Below are 24,686 nucleotides of genomic sequence, written 5' to 3' on the forward strand. Positions count from 1 at the left end.
ATATACATACCTATACATCTCAATGTACACATATATATACACACACAGACACATACATATATACCCATGCACACAATTCACACTGTCTGCCTTTATTCATTCCCATCGCAACCTCGCCACACATGGAATACCATTCCCCTCCCCCTCTCATGTGTTCGAGCTAGCACTAGGAAAAGACAACAAAGGCCCCATTTGTTAACACTCAGTCTCTAGCTGTCATGCAATAATGCCCGAAACCACAGCTCCCTTTCCACATCCAGGCCCCACACAACTTTCCATGGTTTACCCCAGACGCTTCACATGCCCTGATTCAATCCAATGACAGCACGTCAACCCCGGTATACCACATCGATCCAATTCACTCTATTCCTTGCCCTCCTTTTACCCTCCTGCATGTTCAGGCCCTGATCACACAAAATCTTTTTCACTCCATCTTTCCACCTCCAATTTGGTCTCCCACTTCTCCTCGTTCCCTCCACCTTCGACACATATATCCTCTTGGTCAATCTTTCCTCACTCATTCTCTCCATGTGCCCAAACCATTTCAAAACACCCTCTTCTGCTCTCTCAACCACGCTCTTCTTATTTCCACACATCTCTCTTACCCTTACGTTACTTACTCGATCAAACCACCTCACACCACACATTGTCCTCAAACATCTCATTTCCAGCACCTCCCCCCTCCTGCGCACAACTCTATCCATAGCCCACGCCTCGCAACGATACAACATTGTTGGAACCACTATTCCTTCAAACCTACCCATTTTTGCTTTCCGAGATAATGTTCTCGACTTCCACACATTCTTCAAGGCTCCCAGGATTTTCGCCCCCTCCCCCACCCTATGATTCACTTCCACTTCCATGGTTCCATCCGCTGCCAGATCCACTCCCAGATATCTAAAACACTTTACTTCCTCCAGTTTTTCTCCATTCAAACTTACCTCCCAATTGACTTGACCCTCAACCCTACTGTACCTAATAACCTTGCTCTTATTCACATTTACTCTTAACTCTCTTCTTTCACACACTTTACCAAACTCAGTCACCAGCTTCTGCAGTTTCTCACATGAATCAGCCACCAGCGCTGTATCATCAGCGAACAATAACTGACTCACTTCCCAAGCTCTCTCATCCACAACAGACTTCATACTTGCCCCTCTTTCCAAAATTCTTGCATTCACCTCCCTAACAACCCCATCCATAAACAAATTAAACAACCATGGAGACATCACACACCCCTGCCGCAAACCTACATTCACTGAGAACCAATCACTTTCCTCTCTTCCTACACGTACATATGCCTTACATCCTCGATAGAAACTTTTCACTGCTTCTAACAACTTGCCTCCCACACCATATATTCTCAATACCTTCCACAGAGCATCTCTATCAACTCTATCATATGCCTTCTCCAGATCCATAAATGCTACATACAAATCCATTTGCTTTTCTAAGTATTTCTCACATACATTCTTCACAGCAAACACCTGATCCACACACCCTCTACCACTTCTGAAACCACACTGCTCTTCCCCAATCTGATGCTCTGTACATGCCTTCACCCTCTCAATCAATACCATCCCATATAATTTACCAGGAATACTCAACAAACTTATACCTCTGTAATTTGAGCACTCACTCTTATCCCCTTTGCCTTTGTACAATGGCACTATGCACGCATTCCGCCAATCCTCAGGCACCTCACCATGAGTCATACATACATTAAATAACCTTACCAACCAGTCAACAATACAGTCACCCCCTTTTTTAATAAATTCCACTGCAATACCATCCAAACCTGCTGCCTTGCCGGCTTTCATCTTCCGCAAAGCTTTTACTTCCTCTTCTCCGTTTACCAAATCATTTTCCCTAACCCTCTCACTTTGCACACCACCTCGACCAAAACACCCTATATCTGCCACTCTATCATCAAACACATTCAACAAACCTTCAAAATACTCACTCCATCTCCTTCTCACATCACCACTTCTTGTTATCACCTCCCCATTTGCGCCCTTCACTGAAGTTCCCATTTGCTCCCTTGTCTTACGCACTTTATTTACCTCCTTCCAGAACATCTTTTTATTCTCCCTGAAATTTAATGATACTCGCTCACCCCAACTCTCATTTGCCCTCTTTTCCACCTCTTGCACCTTTTTCTTGACCTCTTGTCTCTTTATTTTATACATCTCCCACTCAATTGCATTTTTTCCCTGCAAAAATCGTCCAAATGCCTCTCTCTTCTCTTTCACTAATAATCTTACTTCTTCATCTCACCACTCACTACCCTTTCTAATCAACCCACCTCCCACTCTTCTCATGCCACAAGCATCTTTTGAGCAATCCATCACTTTTTCCCTAAATACATCCCATTCCTCCACCACTCCCCTTACTTCCATTGTTCTCACCTTTTTCCATTCTGTACTCAGTCTCTCCTGGTACTTCCTCACACAAGTCTCCTTCCCAAGCTCACTTACTCTCACCACCCTCTTCACCCCAACATTCACTCTTCTTTTCTGAAAACCCATACAAATCTTCACCTTAGCCTCCACAAGATAATGATCAGACATCCCTCCAAGTTGCACCTCTCAGCACATTAGCATCCAAGAGTCTCTCTTTCGCGCGCCTGTCAATTAACACGTAATCCAATAACGCTCTCTGGCCATCTCTCCTACTTACATACGTATACTTATGTATATCTCGGTTTTTAAACCAGGTATTCCCAATCACCAGTCCTTTATCAGCACATAAATCTACAAGCTCTTCACCATTTCCATTTACAACACTGAACACCCCATGTATACCAATTATTCCCTCAACTGCCACATTACTCACCTTTGCATTCAAATCACCCATCACTATAACCCAGTCTCGTGCATGAAAACCACTAACACACTCATTCAGCTGCTCCCAAAACACTTGCCTCTCATGATCTTTCTTCTCATGCCCAGGTGCATATGCACCAATAATCACCCATCTCTCTCCATCAACTTTCAGTTTTACCCATATTAATCGAGAATTTACTTTCTTACATTCTATCACATACTATCACACACACACACACATATATATATATATATATATATATATATATATATATATATATATATATATACACATATATATTTTTTTTTTTTTCAAACTATTCGACATTTCCCGCGTTAGCGAGGTAGCGTTAAGAACAGAGAACTGGGCCACTGAGGGAATATCCTCACTTGGCCCCCTTCTCTGTTCCTTCTTTTGGAAAATTAAAAAAAATTGAGAGGGGAGGATTTCCAGCCCCCCGCTCCCTCCCCTTTTAGTCGCCTTCTACGACACGCAGGGAATACGTGGGAGTATTCTTTCTCCCCTATCCCCAGGGATAATATATATATATATATATATATATATATATATATATATATATATATATATATATATATATATATATATATTTTTTTTTTTTTTTTTTTTTTTTTTGCTTTGTCACTGTCTCCCGCGTTTGCGAGGTAACGCAAGGAAACAGACGAAAGAAATGGCCCAACCCACCCCCATACACATCCCTTGATTCAATCCACTGACAGCACGTCAACCCCGGTATACCACATCGCTCCAATTCACTCTATTCCTTGCCCTCCTTTCACCCTCCTGCATGTTCAGGCCCCGATCACACAAAATCTTTTTCACTCCATCTTTCCACCTCCAATTTGGTCTCCCTCTTCTCCTTGTTCCCTCCACCTCCGACACATATATCCTCTTGGTCAATCTTTCCTCACTCATCCTCTCCATGTGCCGAAACCACTTCAAAACACCCTCTTCTGCTCTCTCAACCACGCTCTTTTTATTTCCACACATCTCTCTTACCCTTACGTTACTCACTCGATCAAACCACCTCACACCACACATTGTCCTCAAACTTCTCATTTCCAGCACATCCATCCTCCTGCGCACAACTCTATCCATAGCCCACGCCTCGCAACCATACAACATTGTTGGAACCACTATTCCTTCAAACATACCCATTTTTGCTTTCCGAGATAATGTTCTCGACTTCCACACATTCTTCAAGGCCCCCAGGATTTTCGCCCCCTCCCCCACCCTATGATCCACTTCCGCTTCCATGGTTCCATCCGCTGCCAGATCCACTCCCAGATATCTAAAACACTTCACTTCCTCCAGTTTTTCTCCATTCAAACTCACCTCCCAATTGACTTGACCCTCAACCCTACTGTACCTAATAACCTTGCTCTTATTCACATTTACTCTTAACTTTCTTCTTCCACACACTTTACCAAACTCAGTCACCAGCTTCTGCAGTTTCTCACATGAATCAGCCACCAGCGCTGTATCATCAGCGAACAACAACTGACTCACTTCCCAAGCTCTCTCATCCCCAACAGACTTCATACTTGCCCCTCTTTCCAAAACTCATGCATTTACCTCCCTAACAACCCCATCCATAAACAAATTTTGAACAACCATGGAGACATCACACACCCCTGCCGCAAACCTACATTCACTGAGAACCAATCACTTTCCTCTCTTCCTACACGTACACATGCCTTACATCCTCGATAAAAACTTTTCACTGCTTCTAACAACTTTCCTCCCACACCATATATTCTTAATACCTTCCACAGAGCATCTCTATCAACTCTATCATATGCCTTCTCCAGATCCATAAATGCTACATACAAATCCATTTGCTTTCTAAGTATTTCTCACATACATTCTTCAAAGCAAACACCTGATCCACACATCCTCTACCACTTCTGAAACCACACTGCTCTTCCCCAATCTGATGCTCTGTACATGCCTTCACCCTCTCAATCAATACCCTCCCATATAATTTACCAGGAATACTCAACAAACTTATACCTCTGTAATTTGAGCACTCACTCTTATCCCCTTTGCCTTTGTACAATGGCACTATGCACGCATTCCGCCAATCCTCAGGCACCTCACCATGAGTCATACATACATTAAATAACCTTACCAACCAGTCAACAATACAGTCACCCCCTTTTTTAATAAATTCCACTGCAATACCATCCAAACCCGCTGCCTTGCCGGCTTTCATCTTCCGCAAAGCTTTCACTACCTCTTCTCTGTTTACCAAAACATTTTCCCTAACCCTCTCACTTTGCACACCACCTCAACGAAAACACCCTATATCTGCCACTCTATCATCAAACACATTCAACAAACCCTCAAAATACTCACTCCATCTCCTTCCCACATCACCACTACTTGTTATCACCATATATATTATCATCATATATATATATATACATATATATATATATATATATATATATATATATATATATATATATATATATATATATATATATATATATCTCGTTTCACTCAGAGCCAAAACATCCAGGTTCCTTTCCTCAAACATACTACCTATCTGTCCTTTTTTTCTCATCTTGGTTACATCCACACACATTTAGACACCCCAATCTGAGCTTTCGAGGAGGATGAGCACTCCCCGCGTGACTCCTTCTTCTGTTTCACCTTTTAGAAAGTCAAAATACAAGGAGGGGAGGATTTCCAGCCCCCCGCTCCCTCCCCTTTTAGTCGCCTTCTACGACACGCAGGGAATATGTGGGAAGTATTCTTTCTCCCCTATCCCCAGGGAAAGTGATAGAATGTAAGAAAGTAAATTCTCGATTAATATGGGTAAAACTGAAAGTTGATGGAGAGAGATGGGTGATTATTGGTGCATATGCACCTGGGCATGAGAAGAAAGATCATGAGAGGCAAGTGTTTCGGGAGCAGCTGAATCAATGTGTTAGTGGTTTTGATGTACGAGACCGGGTTATAGTGATGGGTGATTTGAATGCAAAGGTGAGTAATGTGGCAGTTGAGGGAATAATTGGTATACATGGGGTGTTCAGTGTTGTAAATGGAAATGGTGAAGAGCTTGTAGATTTATGTGCTGAAAAAGGACTGGTGATTGGGAATACCTGATTTAAAAAGCGAGACATACATAAGTATACGTATGTAAGTAGGAGAGATGGCCAGAAAGCGTTATTGGATTACGTGTTAATTGACAGGCGCGCGAAAGAGAGACTTTTGGATGTTAATGTGCTGAGAGGTGCAACTGGAGGGATGTCTGATCATTATCTTGTGGAGGCTAAGGTGAAGATTTGTATGGGTTTTCAGAAAAGAAGAGTGAATGTTGGGGTGAAGAGGGTGGTGAGAGTAAGTGAGCTTGGGAAGGAGACTTGTGTGAGGACGTACCAGGAGAGACTGAGTACAGAATGGAAAAAGGTGAGAACAATGGAAGTAAGGGGAGTGGGGGAGGAATGGGATGTATTTAGGGAATCAGTGATGGATTGCGCAAAAGATGCTTGTGGCATGAGGAGAGTGGGAGGTGGGTTGATTAGAAAGGGTAGTGAGTGGTGGGATGAAGAAGAATATTAGTGAAAGAGAAGAGAGAGGCATTTGGACGATTTTTGCAGGGAAAAAATGCAATTGAGTGGGAGATGTATAAAAGAAAGAGACAGGAGGTCAAGAGAAAGGTGCAAGAGGTGAAAAAGAGGGCAAATGAGAGTTGGGGTGAGAGAGTATCATTAAATTTTAGGGAGAATAAAAAGATGTTCTGGAAGGAGGTAAATAAAGTGCGTAAGACAAGGGAGCAAATGGGAACTTCAGTGAAGGGCGCAAATGGTGAGGTGATAACAAGTAGTGGTGATGTGAGAAGGAGATGGAGTGAGTATTTTGAAGGTTTGTTGAATGTGTTTGATGATAGAGTGGCAGATGTAGGGTGTTTTGGTGGAAGTGGTGTGCAAAGTGAGAGGGTTAGGGAAAATGATTTGGTAAACAGAGAAGAGGTATTAAAAGCTTTGCGGAAGATGAAAGCCAGCAAGGCAGTAGGTTTGGATGGTATTGCAGTGGAATTTATTAAAAAAGGGGGTGACTGTATTGTTGACTGGTTGGTAAGGTTATTTAATGTATGTATGACTCATGGTGAGGTGCCTGAGGATTGGCAGAATGCATGCATAGTGCCATTGTACAAAGGCAAAGGGGATAAGAGTGAGTGCTCAAATTAGAGGTATACGTTTGTTGAGTATTCCTGGTAAATTATATGGGAGGGTATTGATTGAGAGGGTGAAGGCATGTACAGAGCATCAGATTGGGGAAGAGCAGTGTGGTTTCAGAAGTGGTAGAGGATGTGTGGATCAGGTGTTTGCTTTGAAGAATGTACGTGAGAAATACTTAGAAAAGCAAATGGATTTGTATGTAGCATTTATGGATCTGGAGAAGGCATATGATAGAATTGATAGAGATGCTCTGTGGAAGGTATTAAGAATATATGGTGTGGGAGGCAAGTTGTTAGAAGCAGTGAAAAGTTTTTATCGAGGATGTAAGGCATGTGTACGTGTAGGAAGAGAGGAAAGTGATTGGTTCTCAGTGAATGTAGGTTTGTGGCAGGGGTGTGTGATGTCTCCATGGTTGTTTAATTTATTTATGGATGGGATCGTTAGGGAGGTGAATGCAAGAGTTTTGGAAAGAGGGGCAAGTATGAAGTCTGTTGTGAATGAGAGAGCTTGGGAAGTGAGTCAGTTGTTGTTCGCTGATGATACAGCGCTGGTAGCTGATTCATGTGAGAAACTGCAGAAGCTGGTGACTGAGTTTGGTAAAGTGTGTGAAAGAAGAAAGTTAAGAGTAAATGTGAATAAGAGCAAGGTTATTAGGTACAGTAGGGTTGAGGGTCAAGTCAATTGGGAGGTAAGTTTGAATGGAGAAAAACTGGAGGAAGTAAAGTGTTTTAGATATCTGGGAGTGGATCTGGCAGCGGATGGAACCATGGAAGCGGAAGTGAATCATAGGGTGGGGAAGGGGGTGAAAATCCTGGGAGCCTTGAAGAATGTGTGGAAGTCGAGAACATTATCTCGGAAAGCAAAAATGGGTAGGTTTGAAGGAATAATGGTTCCAACAATGTTGTATGGTTGCGAGGCGTGGGCTATGGATAGAGTTGTGCGCAGGAGGGTGGAGGTGCTGGAAATGAGATGTTTGAGGACAATGTGTGGTGTGCGGTGGTTTGATCGAGTAAGTAATGTAAGGGTAAGAGAGATGTGTGGAAATAAAAAGAGCGTGGTTGAGAGAGCAGAAGAGGGTGTTTTGAAATGGTTTGGGCACATGGAGAGAATGAGTGAGGAAAGATTGACCAAGAGGATATATGTGTCGGAGGTGGAGGGAACGAGGAGAAGTTGGAGACCAAATTGGAGGTGGAAAGATGGAGTGAAAAATATTTTGTGTGATCGGGGCCTGAACATGCAGGAGGGTGAAAGGAGGGCAAGGAATAGAGTGAATTGGATCGATGTGGTATACCGGGGTTGACGTGCTCTCAGTGGATTGAATCAGGGCATGTGAAGCATCTGGGGTAAACCATGGAAAGTTGTGTGGGGCCTGGATGTGGAAAGGGAGCTGTGGTTTCGGGCATTATTGCATGACAGCTAGAGACTGAGTGTGAACGAATGGGGCCTTTGTTGTCTTTTCCTAGGCTACCTCGCACACATGAGGGGGGAGGGGGATGGTATTCCATGCATGGCGAGGTGGCGATGGGAATGAATAAAGGCAGACAGTGTGAATTGTGTGCATGGGTATATATGTACGTGTCTGTGTGTGTATATATATGTGTACATTGAGATGTATAGGTATGTATATTTGCATGTGTGGACGTGTATGTATATACATTGTGTATGGGGGTGGGTTTGGCCATTTCTTTAGTCTGTTTCCTTGCGCTACCTCGCAAACGCAGGAGACAGCGACAAAGCAAAATAAATAAATAAATATATATATATATATATATATATATATATATATCCATGCAAACTGTGACTTCTAACCCAAATCCAGATACAGTGCAGTTGCTTTAAGATAAGTTACTGTAACATAAGGAAGCTGCTTAGAGTTACACAGAATTCATTAATCTATTTTATCTTGATATGTGCTGAGTAGTGATTTAAAACTTACTGTTCACAAAACTGGCTACCTAAACATTGTCTGAAGTGGAGATATTTGAATAGTTGATGCTTTTACAGCTATTTAAGTATGTTGAAACTGACTTTTATCTACAAAGTCACCTAGAGCTATCTGTCCACATCTCTGATCCTGTTCTCTCCAGGAACTCCCATCGAGGGGGTGGCCATGGCAAAAGTCCACACTTATCCCTGCCCTTACATGCCTCACTAACATCACCATTCCATGCATTCTTCCACCATTTCTCCCCCTTCAGTATTCTTCCACTCTATTCTCCATGTCACAGGTGGTCTTCCTCTCACAACCACCCCTTTAATTGTACTCTTACACACTCTCCTTGTAAACTCCCATTCTTGCATTCTGTCCATATGCCAAAACCACCTCAAAATATTATGTTTCACATACTCTACCACTCCACATTTCATTCCCTTTGCATTCCCCACCATACCACATCTCTCATACACCCTGTTTATTTTTTTCTTAATCCATTAAGTCATACCACAGGCTACTAGCAAATAGCTCAGCCTGGATTCTTCACCTCTGTGACTTGTTCCGTGTCCATGTTTCTGCTGCATGGGTAATACTTGGAAGGACTATGATGTCCCTTAATCCTCTTTTCTTTTAGATACTTGCACCTCTACCCTTTATTATTCTATTAAGGGAATGAATGACTCTTCTCCCCTGTACTGCTATCTCCCTCATCTCTTCAAGCTTACCTAAGACAGCTCCTAAATACTTAAATTCTCTCACCATATCCAAAGCACAGGTAGTGCACTTTCTTCTTTCATTCTATGTGGTTTTACAAAATCTGTACTTTCACTCTAATTCCTTTCAAACACCATTCCTTTACTTTTACTCCCATTTACCTTCAACTTCCTATGCTTACACACATCATAAAACACACTTACTGTCTTCTGCAACCCCTTTTCACTCTTGGCAAACAGTACAGTATCATCCGCAAACAGGCTTGCTACTAGCCACTATATCTCTGCCATACTCCATCTTTGCACCCACTTTCCTTAGTTTTGCTTTCATCTCTCTTATCACTTCAACCGTATATATGGTGAAACACCACAGTGGGATCACACAGCCCTTTTGCTCCACTATTTCTACTCAGTATGATTTTGCTTCTCTACAGAAGTCTTTCACCTCATCCAACACTTGTCTCCCCTACCCCATATATCCTTAACACAACCCTTAAAGATTTTCCACTTGACTCTGTCATATGCTTTCTCCAGATCCATAAAAGCTGCATACAGCTTATCATCTTTGGCTAAATACTTTTTCATAGTAATCTTTACCACATGAATCTGATCTATGCATCACCAATCTTTCCTAAAACCCCCCTTGCTCCTCACTTATTCTTCATTCAGTCACTTCCATCACTCTATCATTCAACAATCTTGCATACACTTTTCCTGGTATACTTAACAGACTTATTACCCTACAGTTGCTTCATACATTCTTAGCACCTTTTCCTTTGAATAAAGGAACAATAATGGCTTTTGCCTAATTCAGTTGCATCCTCTCTATCAGATTCTCTTTCATACTTCAGCATTTCAGCTGTAATCCCATCCACTTCAGGTGCTTTCCTACCTTCAGCCTCATTATTGTCCTTACCTCCCTCTTTGCTATAGGCCCTTGTACTTATATCCTCTTCCTTCCATCCTCATTCCCCATACATGTAATAACTGCTACCTCCTCTTCTACCACATTCATCAGTTCTTCAAAATACACTTTCCGTCTTCCTTTCACTTCCTCCTTTTGATTCAGTAACTCCCTTTCTTACTTCTCACAATAACATTTCCATTCTTACATCCACCTCTTTCCTTTTTCACCTCCTTCCAGTATAATTTATTATTTTCCCAAATCTTTTCACTCAAATATCTTCCAAAATCTTCTACTCTTTCTTTGCTTTCCTCTATCAGCTTCTTAACATTCTACTTCCATCTAAGCTTTCAGTTACCTTCCTTTCATACTCCTCCCTGCATTCTTTCTGACTTATCTTCTTGCTTGCTAACACTTTTACCTCTCTATTCTTCCTTACACCATACCTCCACTTCTCCCTGATCCTCATCCCCACAAAAACTGCAAAATGGTTACAGTCTCTCAAGAATCTTATCACCACTCTATCATCTAGGATGGCCTTTCTCATTCTTTCATCCACTGCCACATAGTCATGGCCTTTCTCACTCTTTTATCCACCACCACATAGTCAATCAAAGAATTTTGCTCTTCTCTTCCATCATTTCTCATCCATGTATATCTGTGGATCATCTTATGCTGAAAAAAGGTATTTGCAAGGAATAAACCACTCATTACAAACATCCTTAAGATAACTCTCATTCTCATTTCCTCCAGGCACTCCCCATTTACCAACTATCTTGTCAATTTCATCACATCCCATTTTCACATTCATATCACCCATTACAACCACATTTCTCTCATTCTCAAAACCGTTTATACACTCATGCAAATTTCTTCAGAAATGCTTCATTTCATCCTTACCTCATACATTCTTCATATTCACGCATACCCATGCATACTTTACGATTCCAGTCTTTCCTTTCACCCACACTATTGTTGATCCATCCCATCCATGTTCTGTAACACCCTCACACACTCTTGGTGATAGCAGAATTGCACATCTTTCTTTCCCTATTCCTTGATAATTTTCATGAATTCCCATCCACACAACTCCTTCCATCATTTGTATTCATAATTCCCATTTTCACTCATGACACCCTGCCCAAGGATATGGGTTTCCTCAATCTCCAGCACATACACACACATTCACCCAGAGCATTCATTAACCTAATGGATTTTCATACTAGTTATAAACAACAGGAGTATGCATATATTTGAACTGTCAATTTATCTCTGTAAGCTATTCATGTGTAATATGTGGATATGCATCTACTTTTTTTGTAAAAATAGGTTACTGCCATCAAACTCAGCATTTACTGGAACAGCTGTATTTCTATAGAGTATATATACTGTCAGAATATGGATGGTAATGATTGTTACATCACAAATGAAAACAGTGTCTGAAACAATTAATGAACTATAATTAATGTTTCTTGATTTTTATAGTATCAATACATGCCTTAGACTTCTACAACTTAAATCCCTGAAATTCCTTCCCTTTCATGATGGCCAAATTACTGCATATTCAAGCTGAAACTCCTTCAGAAGAACCATTGCTGATCAAATGAGCAACTTAAGCATTCTCTCTACCTACATACCTATGTTGTTCTGTGGTACAACTTAACTGTGATGCACTGTAAAAAATTATAGTTTGCCTGTGGTGTGATTTGCACATTCTGTTCTTTTACAAGTTCCAGTTGTTCTTTGTGTGGCTACTGTCATAGATGTTCTGTATGGTGCTCTCAAAATGCAGTACCCCCTGCATGTTTAAGCTATCCATTGCATGACTTACTGCACTTTTAATGTCCTTGTTGTTCTGTGCAAGTTAGGATATACCATGCCCAAATGTCCTGGTTACTTAGAGAGTGACATGTTCTGCTCTTCCTTGTGTAAAAGTTGTTATATAAAGTACTTGAACATGTTACACAACCAATATCCAGGCTGTTCAGTGCAGTGCAACATGGACATTTACTTCATCTAATCCTGGTTTTTGTGTGTGATTTTACTTGATATGTGGTGCTATTACACATCCTAGTCATTCACTGCAGTATTACCTGAAGGTTACAATCACCCAAACTACCTAATCTTAGTTTTCTGGGAGCTGCTTTAGTTATGATACATTTACAAATGTCCAGGGCATTAAATACATTTACAAATGTCCAGGGCATTAAATATGATACTTGAAAATTGTTCTCACCCAAATGTCTTGGTTATTCTGTAGTAGTTTCATTTCAATATTTCCTGGGTATGAAGTGGAAATCTACTTTGAAAACTTTGATAAAGGAGATTTCTTGACTATTGTCTTTCTTTCCCTGTCAAGAAAATATAAATACTCTGTATTAGTTCCATGTACATAATGTATGTAATCAAAGAAGAGAAAAGTTTAAAACTTAAGAAAAGAGTTGGAGAAATACAGTCATACCTATTCACTGTGGATGGGACATTTACATCATATACTTTTTTCTGTTCACAACAGCAGGGGCACATATTGTACATTTCAGTTTTTTAATTGGCTGTCTCTTCCTCAAGAGAAAATATATGACCATTACTGCTTGAAGTGACATTCCTTATATTGCTTTCTGGCATTGCAGCCTAAACTGTTTCTATATATGGTCAGTATTTCTGGAGATGCCAAGGAAGCCTAGATGAGATCTGTGCTCTTATGGTGATAAGCTTTTGAAGCATTGTCACTTTTGCAAGATGACAGATATTACTGATGAAAACCCTTAGTTATTTATATTTATTTGTGCCAAAAATACTTACAGATATACCACACATCTCACTGTGTATGCCAGAAATCACTCCTAGAGTATGTCGTATGCATGGCTAGAGATTTGTCGAAATTGAAGGACGCATAGCAGATGTAAACAATGTCTCACCAAGTGGAGTTGTATTACATTTTTTACTATTGTGTTTCAGTTAATTGTAATAAAAAAGAAGGTAATCCTTCGAATAACTGAGAACATTATGCATGCAGTGTATCCTGGATGATAAGACTGCTGCAGTGAATGGGTTAACTAGGAGTATACTGATGAAAAACTTTTAACAAAGTAAAGAAAGAGTAAAAACATGAAAATCACACTGGACAAGAAAATAATAAGAATACAAACTGAATAATCAGTGTTATATTTGAATCATTTGAACAAATGATACATTTCAGTGACTAGTCAGTGAATTTCACAAAATTGTTCCCCAACACCAGTCTGTCCATACAAACATTCATAAGATTTCTCTAAAGAGGATGACAAGAATTTTGTGAAGTCAATTCAACCTGTTTATGTCCCATATCCCATTCATGTTATATCTGAGAAGGACTATCTATATGGTACCAAAATTAGTGTATGCTGTGCAAAAGAAAAAAGTCTTTAATGATTATGACAATCAAAGATGAAAGAGCAAGAGTTAGTAGGGTTCTTCCATAATCCCTGAAGCTGATGAAAATATTGCTTACAGCCTGAGAAAATAGTTCCTGGGTAACACCAGGGCTTTGTTTTAGCAAGGTATCCTGGGATAGCTATGAACATCTTAGGTAGCTAATATCATCTTGGGATAAAAAACAAGGGTTAGTGGGTAGGCAAGAACTAAGAAAATGATAGCACTTCTGTAGAAGGAGGAGTTAGGATAATGTGTGAAAGTATGTAAGGAAGTGAAACCCAAGGCTAATGTGTGTGAAAGTGAAAGTGGACTATGACAGGTGGGTGATTGTTAATGCTTAAGCACCTGGAAGCAACAGGAGCTGGGAGGAGAGGTGAGTGTTTTGGGAGGAGCTAAGTGAGTTTGAGAGCAAATTTGATGCAAGTGATTGAGTATTTGTGATGGGTGATTTGAATGCAAGGGAGTGAGTATTTGTGATAGATGATTTGAATGTGAGAGTGAGTAATGTGGCTGTTGAAAGCATAAATTAGGGTCACTGGATACCTAGTCTTGTGAATGAAAGTGGCAAACAGCTTGTGGTCTTATTGACCTTGAATACCTGGTTTAATAAGAAGGAATGGGAGTTCCAACAACATTATATGATTGCGAGGCATGGGCTATAGATAAGGTTGTGCGGAGGAAGGGGTGGATGTGTTGGAAATAAAATGCTTGAGAACAATATGTGGCATAAGGTGGTTTTAATTCAGTAAGTAATGAAAGGGTTAGAGAGATGTGTAGTAATAAAAAGAGTGTGGTTGAGAGAGCAGAAGAGGGTGTATTATATGGTTTGGACATATGGAGATAAACATTGAGGAAAGGTTGACAAAGAAGATATATGTATCAGAGGTGAGGGAACAAGGAGAAGCGGGAGACCAAATTGGAGGTGGAGGGATGGAGTGAAAAAGATTTTAAATGATCAGGGCCTGGACATACAGGAGGGTGAAAAGCATGCAAGGAATAGAGTGAGTTGGAATGATAGGGGAGAAAGAATACTTCCCATGCATTCCTCACGTGTTGTAGAATGCAACTAAAGGGGATGTGAGCAGGGGGGCTAGAAACCCTCCCCTCCTTGTATTTTAACTTTCTAAAAGGGGAAACAGAACGAGTCACACGGGGAGTACTCATCCTCCTCGAAGGCTCAGATTTGGGTGTCCAAATATGTGTGGATGTAACCAAGATGAGAAAAAAGGAGAGACAAGTAGAATGTTCGAGGAAAGGAACCTAGATGTGTTGGCTTTGAGTGAAACAAACCTCAAGAGTAAAGGGGAAGAGTGGTTTGGGAATGTTTTGGGAGTAAAGTCAGGGGTTGGTGAGAGGACAAGAGCAAGGGAAGGAGTAGCACTACTCCTGAAACAGGAGTGGTGGGAGTATGTGATAGAGTGTAAGAAAGTAAACTCTAGATTGATATGGGTAAAACTGAGAGTGGCTGGAGAGAGATGCACCTGGGCATGAGAAGAAAGATTATGAGAGGCAAGTGTTCTGGGAGCAGCTGAGTGAGTGTGTTAGTAGTTTTGATGAACGAGACCAAGTTATAGTGATGGTTGATTTGAATGCAAAGGTGAGTAATGTGGCAGTTGAGGGAATAATTGGTGTACATGTGGTGTTCAGTGTAGTAAATGGAAATGGTGAAGAGCTTGTAAATTTGTGTGCTGAAAAAGGACTGGTGATTGGGAATACCTGGTTTAAAAAGAGATATATACATTGGTATACATATGTAAGTAGGAGAGATGGCCAGAGAGCGTTATTGGATTACATGTTAATTGATAGGCGTGCGAAAGAGAGACTTTTGGATGTTAATGTGCTGAGAGGTGCAACTGGAGGGATCATCATTGTCTTGTTGAGGTGAATATGAAGATTCGTAGAGGTTTTCAGAAAAGAAGAGAGAATGTTAGTTAGGGTGAAGAGAGTGGTGAGAGTGAGCTTGGGAAGGAGACTTGTGTGGAAGTACCAAGAGAGACTGAGGGCAGAATGGAAAAAGGTGAGAGCAAAGGACGTAAGGGGAGTGGGGGAGGAATGGGATGTACTTAGGGAAGCAGTGATGGCTTGCACAAAAGATGCTTGTGGCATGAGAAGCGTGGGAGGTGGGAAGATTAGGAAGGATAATGAGAGGAAGGATGAAGGAGTAAGATTATTAGTGAAAGAGAAGAGAGAGAAATTTGGAGGAGTTTTGAAGGGAAATAGTGCAAATTACTGGGATATGTATAAAAGAAAGAGGCAGGAGGTGCAAGAGGTGAAAAGGAGGGCAAATGAGAGTTGGGGTGAGAGAGTATCATTAAAATTTAGGGAAAATAAAAAGATGTTTTGGAAGGAGGCAAATAAAGTGCGTAAGAGAAGAAAACAAATGGGATCATCAGTGAAGAGGGCTAATGGTGAGGTGATACTAAGTAGTGGTGATGTGAGAAGGAGATGGAGTGAGCGTTTTGAAGGTTTGTTGAATGTGTTTGATGATAGAGTGGCAGATATTAGGGTGTTTTCGTTGAGGCAGTGTGCAAAGTGAGAGGGTTAGGGAGAATGATTTGGTAAACAGAGAAGTGGTAGTAAAAGCTTTGCGGAAGATGAAAGCTGGCAATGCAGTGGGTTTGAATGGTACTGTAGTGGAAATTTATTGTAAAAGGGGGTGACTGTGTTGTTGGCTGGTTGGTAAGGATAACTAATGTGTGTATGACTCATAGTGAGGTGCCTGATGATTGGCAGAATGCATGCAAAGTGCCATTGTACAAAGGCAAAGGGGAAAAAAGGTGAGTGCTCAAATTACAGAGTTATAATTTTGTTGAGTATTCCTGGGAAATTATATAGGAGGGTATTGACTGAAATGATGATGGCATGTACAGAGCATCAGATTGGGGAAGATCAGTGTGGTTTCAGAAGTGGTAGAGGATGTGTGGATCAGGTGTTTCCTTTGAAAAATGTATGTGAGAAATACTTAGAAAAGCAAATGGATTTGTATGTAGCATTTATGAATCTGGAGAAGGCATATGATAGAGTTGATAGAGATGCTCTGTGGAGGGTATTAAGAATATATGGTGTGGGAGGCAAGTTCTTAGATGCAGTGAAAAGTTTTTATCGAGGAAGTATGGCATGTGTTCAAGTAGGAAGAGAGGAAAGTGATTGTTTCTCAGTGAATGTTGGTTTGTGGCAGGGGTGCGTGTTGTCTCCATGGTTGTTTGATCTGTCTATGGATAGGGTTGTTAGGGAGGTGTATACAAGAGTTTTGGAACGAGGGGCAAGTATGAAGTCTGTTGTGGATGAGAGGTTGGGAAGTGAGTCAGTTGTTGTTCGCTGATGATACAGCGCTGGTTGTTGATTCGGATGAGAAACTGCAGAAGCTGGTGACTGAGTTTGGTAAAGTATGTGAAAGAAGAAAGTTGAGAGTAAATGTGAATAAGAGCAAGGTTATTAGGTACAGTAGGGCTGAGGGACAAGTGAATTGGGAGGTAACTTTGAATGGAGAAAAACTGGAGGAAGTGAAGTGTTTTAGATATCTGGGAGTGGATTTAGGAGTGGATGGAACCATGGAAGTGGAAATGGGTCACAGGGTGGGGGAGGGGGGGCAAAGGTTCTCGGAGCATTGAAAAATGTGTGGAGGGCAAGACCATTATCTCAGAAAGCAAAAATGGGTATGTTTCAAGGAGTAGTGGTTCCAATGTTATACGGTTGTGAAGTGTGAACGATAGATAGAGTTGTGCATAGGAGGGTGGATGTGTTGGAAATGAGATGTTTCAGGACAATATGTGGTGTGAGGTGGTTTGATCGAGTAAGTAGTGAAAGGGTAAGAGAGATGTGTGGTAATAAAAAGTGTGGTTGAGAGAGCTGAAGAAAGTGTTTTGAAATGATTTGGTCACATGGAGAAAATGAGTGAGGAAAGACTGACAAAGAGGATATATGTGTTAGAGGTGGAGGGAATGAGAAGTGGGGGACCAAATTGGAGGTAGAAAGATGGGGTAAAAAATATTTTGAGCAATCAGGGCCTGAAGATGCAGGAGGGAGAAAGGAGTGCAAGGAATAGAATGAATTGGAACGATGTGATATACCGGGGTGGACGTGCTGTCAATGGATTGAACCAGGGCACATGAATTGTCTGGGGTAAACCATAGAAAGTTTTATGGTGCCTGGATGTGGAAAGGGAGCTGTCATTTCGGTGCATTATACATAACAGCTAGAGACTGAGTGAATGAAGGTGGCCTTTGTTGTCTTTTCCTAGTGCTACCTCGTGTGCTACCTCGTGTGTATGCAGGGGAAGGGAATTGTCATTTCATGTCTGGCGGAGTGGCAATGGGAATGAATAAAAGCAGCAAGAATGAATTATGTACAAGTGTATGTCTGTGAATGTACATATGTGTATATTTACACATATTTATTTATTATACTTTGTCGCTATCCTCCGCGTTAGCGAGGTAGCGCAAGGAAACAGATGAAAAGAATGGCCCAACCCACCCACATACACATGTATATACATACATATCCACACACAGCACATATACATATCAATACATCTCAACGTATACATATATATACACACAGACACATACATATATACACATGTACATATTTCATACTGTCTGCCCTTATTCATTCCCATCACCACCCCGCCACACATGAAATAACAACCCCCTCCTCCCGCATGTGAGCGAGGTAGCGTTAGGAAAAGACAACAAAGGCCAAAGTCATTCACACTCGGTCTCTAGCTGTCATGTATAATGCACTGAAACCATAGTTCCCTTTCCACATCCAGGCCCCACAATGCTTTCCATGGTTTAACCCAGACGCTTCACATGCCCTTGTTTAATCCATTGACAAAATGTCGACCCTGGTATACCACATCGTTCCACTTCACTCTATTCCTTGCATGCCTTTCACCCTCCTGCATGTTCAGGCCTTGATCACTCAAAATCTTTTTCACTCCATCTTTCCACCTCCAATTTGGTCTCCCACTTCTCTTCGTTCCCTCCACCTCTGACACATATATCCTCTTGGTCAATCTTTCCTCACTCATTCTCTCCATGTGACCAAATCATTTCGAAACACCCTCTTCTGCTCACTCAACTACACTCTTTTTATTAACACACATCTCTCTTACCCTTTCATTACTTACTCGATCAAACCACCTCACACCACATATTGTCCTCAAACATCTCATTTCCAGTACATCCACCTTCCTCTGCACAACTCCATCTACAGCCAAAACCTCGGAACCATATAACATTGTTGGAACCACTATTCCTTCAAACTTACCCATTTTTGCTTTCCAAGATAATGTTCTCGACTTCTACACATTTTTCAATGCTCCCAGAACTTTCGCCCCCTCCCCCACCCTATGATTCACCTCCGCTTCCATGGTTCCATCCACTGCCAAATCCACTCCCAGATATCTAAAACACTTCACTTCCTCCAGTTTTTCTCCATTCAAAGTTACCTCCCAATTCACTTGTCCCTCAACCCTACTGTACCTAATAACCTTGCTCTTATTCACATTTACTCTCAGCTTTCTTCCTTCACACACTTTACTAAACTCAGTCACCAGCTTCTGCAGTTTCTCACCTGAATTAGCCACCAGTGCTGTATCATCAGCGAACAACAACTGACTCACTTCCCAAGCTCTCTCATCAACAACAGACTGCATGCTTGCCCCTCTTTCCAAAACTCTTGCATTCACCTCCCGAACAACCCCATCCATAAACAAAATAAACAACCATGGAGACATCATGCACCCCTGCCGCAAACCAACATTCACTGAGAACCAATCACTTTCCTCTCTTCCTTCCAATACATATGCCTTACATCCTCGATAAAAACTTTTTACTGCTACAAACAACTTGCCTCCCACACCATACATTCATAACTTCCACAGAGCATCTCTATGAACTCTATCATATGCCTTCTCCAGATCCATAAATGTTACATACAAATCCATTTGCTTTTTTAAGTATTTCTCACATACATTCTTCAAAGCATAAACCTGATCCACACATCCTCTACCACTTCTGAAACCACACTGCTCTTCCCCAATCTGATGCTCTGTACATGCCTTCACCCTCTCAATCAATACTCTCCCATATAATTTCCCTGGAATACTCAACACACTTATACCTCTGTAATTTGAGCACTCACTCTTATCCTCTTTGCCTTTGTACAATGGAACTAAGCGAGAATTTTGCCAGTCCTCAGGCACCTCAACATGAGTCATACACACATGAAATAACCTTCAGTCAGCAATACAGTCACCCACTTTTTTAATAAATTCCACTGCAATACCATCCAAACCCACTGCCTTGCCGGCTTTCATCTTCTGCAAAGCTTTTACTACCTCTTTTCGGTTTATCAAATTATTCTCCCTAACCCTCTCACTTTGCACATCACCTCGACCAAAACACTCTATATCTGCCACTCTATCATCAAACACATTCAACAAACCTTCAAAATACTCACTCCATCTCCTTCTCACATCACCACTACTTGTTATCACCTCCCCATTTACCCCCTTTACTGATGTTCCCATTTGTTCCCTTGTCTTACGCACTTTATTTACCTCCTTCCAAAACATCTTTTTTATTCTCCCTAAAATTTAATGATACTCTATCACCCCAACTCTCATTTGCCATCTTTTTTGCCTCTTGCACCTTTCTCTTGACCTCCTGCCTCTTTCTTTTATACATCTCCCTGTCATTTGCATTATTTCCCAGCAAAAAATATATATTTTACATTATATTTATTATACTTTGTCAGCCTCCTGCGTTAGAGAGGTAGCGCAAGCAAACAGACAAAAGAATAGCCCAACCCACCCACATACACATGTATATACATGCATGTCCACACACGCACATATACATACCTATACATCTCAACATATACATATATATACACACACAGACATATACATATATACACATGTACATAATTCATACTGTCTGCCTTTATTCATTCCCATCGCCACCCCACCACACATGAAATAACAACCTCCTTCCCTCGCATGTGCGCGAGGTAGCGCTAGGAAAAGACAACAAAGGCTACATTCGTTCACACTAAGGCTACATTCGTTCACACTAAGTCTCTAGCTGCCATGTAATAATGCACCAAAACCACAGCTCCCTTTCCACAGCCAGACCCCACAGAACTTTCCATGGTTTACCCCAGACGCTTCACATGCCCTGGTTCAATCCACTGACGGCACGTTGACCCTGGAATACCACGTCATTCCAATTCACGCTATTCCTTGCACGCCATTCACCCTCCTGCATGTTCAGGCCCCGATCACTCAAAAATCTTTTTCACTCCATCTTTCCACCTCCAATTTGGTCTCCCACTTCACCTCATTCCCTCCACCTCTGACACATATATCTCCTTTGTCAATCTTTTGTCAATCATTCTCTCAATGTGACCAAACCCTTTCAAAACATCCTCTTCTGCTCTCTCAACCACACTCTTTTTATTACCACACATTCTCTCTCTCTCTCTCTCTCTATATATATATATATTTTTTTTTTTTTGCCGGTCTCCCGCGTTTGCGAGGTAGCGCAAGGAAACAGACGAAAGAAATGGCCCAAACCACCCCCATACACATGTATATACATACGTCCACACACGCAAATATACATACCTACACAGCTTTCCATGGTTTACCCCAGACGCTTCACATGCCCTGATTCAATCCACTGACAGCACGTCAACCCCAGTGTACCACATCGATCCAATTCACTCTATTCCTTGCCCTCCTTTCACCCTCCTGCATGTTCAGGCCCCGATCACACAAAATCTTTTTCACTCCATCTTTCCACCTCCAATTTGGTCTCCCACTTCTCCTTGTTCCCTCCACCCCTGACACATATATCCTCTTGGTCAATATATATATCTAGAAGGCGACTAAAGGGGATGTGAGTGGGGGGCTAGAAACTCTCCCCTCCTTGTATTTTAGCTTTCTAAATGGGGAAACGGAAGAAGGAGGAAAGGAACCTGGATGTTTTGGCTCTGAGTGAAAGGAAGCTCAAGGGTAAAGGGGAAGAGTGGTGTGGGAATGTCCTGGGAGTAAAGTCAGGGGTTAGTGAGAGGACAAGAGCAAGGGAAGGAGCAGCACTACTCCTGAAACAGGAGCGGTGGGAGTATGTGATAGAGTGTGAGAAAGTAAAGTCTAGATTGATATGGGAAAAACTGAAAGTGGATGGAGAGAGATGAGTCTTTATTGGTGCATATGCACCTGGGCATGAGAAGAAAGATCATGAGAGGCAAGTGTTTTGGGGGCAGCTGAGTCAGTGTGTTAGTAGTTTTGATGCATGAGATCGTGTTATTGTGATGGGTGATTTGAATGCAAAGGTGAATAATGTGGCGGTAAAGGGAATAATTGGTGTACATGGGGTGTTGAGTGTTGTAAATGGAAATGGTGAAGAGCTTGTAGATTTATGCGCTGAAAAAGGACTGGTGATTGGGAATACCTGGTTTAAAAAGAGAGATATACATAAGTAAACGTATGTAAGTAGGAGAGATGGCAAGAGAGTGATATTAGATTACGTGTTAATTGATAGGCGCGCGAAAGAAAGAGTTTTGGATGTTAATGTGCTGAGAGGTGCAACTGGAGGGATGTCTGATCATTTTCTTGTGGAGGCAAAAGTGAAGATTTCTAGAAGTTTACAGAAGAGAGAATGTTGGGGTGAAGAGAGTGGTGGGAGTAAATGAGCCTGGGAAGGAGACTTGTGTGAGGAACTACCAGGAGAGACTGAGTACAGAATGGAAAAAGGTGAGAACAAAGGACGTACGGGGAGTGGGGGAGGAATGAAATGTATTTAGGGAAGCAGTGGTGGCTTGTGCAAAATATGCTTGTAGCATGAGAAGCATGGGAGGTGGGCAGATTAGAAAGGGTAGTGAGTGGTGGGATGAAGAAGTAAGATTATTAGTGAAAGAGAAGAGAGAGGCATTTGGATGATTTTAGCAGGGAAATAATGCAAATGACTGGGAGATGTATAAAAGAAAGAGGCAGGAGGTGAAGAGATAGGGGCAAGAGGTGAAAAAGAAGGCAAATGAGAGTTGGCATGAGAGAGTATCATTAAATTTTAGGGAGAATGAAAAGATGTTTTGGAAGGAGGTAAATAAAGTGCGTAAGACAAGGGAACAAATGGAACATCAGTGAAAGGCGCTAATGGGGAGGTGATAACAAGAAGTGGTGATGTGAGGAGATGGAGTGAGTATTTTGAAGGTTTGTAGAATGTGTTTGATGATAGAGTGGCAGATATAGGGTGTTTTGGTTGAGGCAGTGTGCAAAGTGAGAGGGTTAGGGAGAATGATTTGGTAAACAGAGAAGAGGTAGTAAAAGTTTTGCGGAAGATGAAAGGCGGCAAGGCAGTGGGGTTGGATGGTATTGCAGTAGAATTTATTAAAAAAGGGGGTGGCTGTATTGTTGACTGGTTGGTAAGGTTATCTAATGTATGCATGACTCATGGTGAGGTGCCTGAGGACTGGCGGAATACTTGCATAGTGCCATTGTACAAAGGCAAAGGAGATAAGAGTGAGTGCTCAAATTACAGAGGTATAAGTTTGTTGAGTATTCATGGGAAATTATATGGGAGGGTATTGATTGAGAGGGTGAAGGCATGTACAGAGCATCAGGTTGGGGAAGAGCAGTGTGGTTTCAGAAGTGGAAGAGGATGTGTGAATCAGGTGCTTTGAAGAATGTATGTGAGAAATACTTAGAAAAGCAAATGGATTTGTATGTAGTGTTTATGGATCTGGAGAAGGAATATGACAGAGTTGATAGAGATGCTCTGTGGAAGGTATTAAGAATAAATGTTGTGGAAGGTAAGATGCTAGATGCAGTGAAAAGTTTTTATTGGGGATGTAAGGCATGTGTACAGGTAGGAAGAGAGGAAAGTGATTGTTTCTCAGTGAATGTTGGTTTGTGGCAGGGGTATGTGATGTCTCCATGGTTGTTTAATTTGTTTATGGATGGGGTTGTTAGGGAGGGGAATGCAAGAGTTTTGGAGAGAGGGGCATGTATGCAGTCTGTTGAAGATGAGAGAGCTTGGGAAGTGAGTCAGTTCTTTTTCGCTGATGATACGGCACTGGTGGCTGATTCGGGGGAGAAACTACAGGAGCTGGTGACTGAGTTTGGTAAAGCATGTGAACGAAGAAAGCTGAGAGTAAATGTGAATAAGAGCAAGGTTATTAGGTGCAGTAGGGTTAAGGGAAGAGTCAAGTGGAAGGTAAGTTTGAATGGAGAAAAACTGGAGGAAGTGAAGAGTTTTAGATATCTGGGAGTGGATTTGGCAGTGGATGGAATCATGGAAGCGACAGTGAATCATAGAGTGTGGGAGGGGGTGAAAGATTTGGGAGCGTTCAAAATGTGTGGAAGTCGAGAACGTTATCTTGGAAAGCAAAAATGGGTATGTTTGAAGGAATAGTGTTCCAACAATATTATATGGTTGTGAGGCATGGGCCATATATAGAGTTGTGCAGAGGAGGGTCGATGTACTGGAAATGAGATGTTTGAGGACAATATGTGGTGTGAGGTGCTTTGATCGAGTAAGTAATGAAAGAGTAATAAAGATGTGTGATAAGAAAAAGAGTGTGGTTGAGAGAGCAGAAAAGGGTGTTTTGAAATGGTTTGGAGAGAATGTGTGAGGAAAGATTGACAAAAGGGATACATGTGTCAGAGATGTAGGGAACGA

At 41.5% G+C, this 24,686-nt stretch overlaps 1 protein-coding gene across 3 annotated transcripts in view; it reads right to left on the reverse strand.

Moving 5' to 3' along the window:
- LOC139750898 (uncharacterized) overlaps positions 1 to 24,686 on the reverse strand; it is a 265,619-nt gene that overhangs the window by 136,106 nt on the left and 104,827 nt on the right. Inside the window, exon 5 of one of the 3 annotated variants that reach the window (XM_071665774.1) lies at positions 12,821 to 12,935. The exons of the other annotated variants lie outside the window; for them this stretch is intronic. Coding sequence (XP_071521875.1) covers positions 12,884 to 12,935 — 52 coding nt within the window. The 3' untranslated portion in view covers positions 12,821 to 12,883. The remainder of the gene's footprint in view (positions 1 to 12,820; positions 12,936 to 24,686) is intronic. 3 annotated transcript variants of the gene reach the window in all.

The sequence above is a fragment of the Panulirus ornatus genome, chromosome 10 (genome assembly GCF_036320965.1).
Source record: "Panulirus ornatus isolate Po-2019 chromosome 10, ASM3632096v1, whole genome shotgun sequence".
Lineage (NCBI taxonomy): Eukaryota > Metazoa > Arthropoda > Malacostraca > Decapoda > Palinuridae > Panulirus > Panulirus ornatus.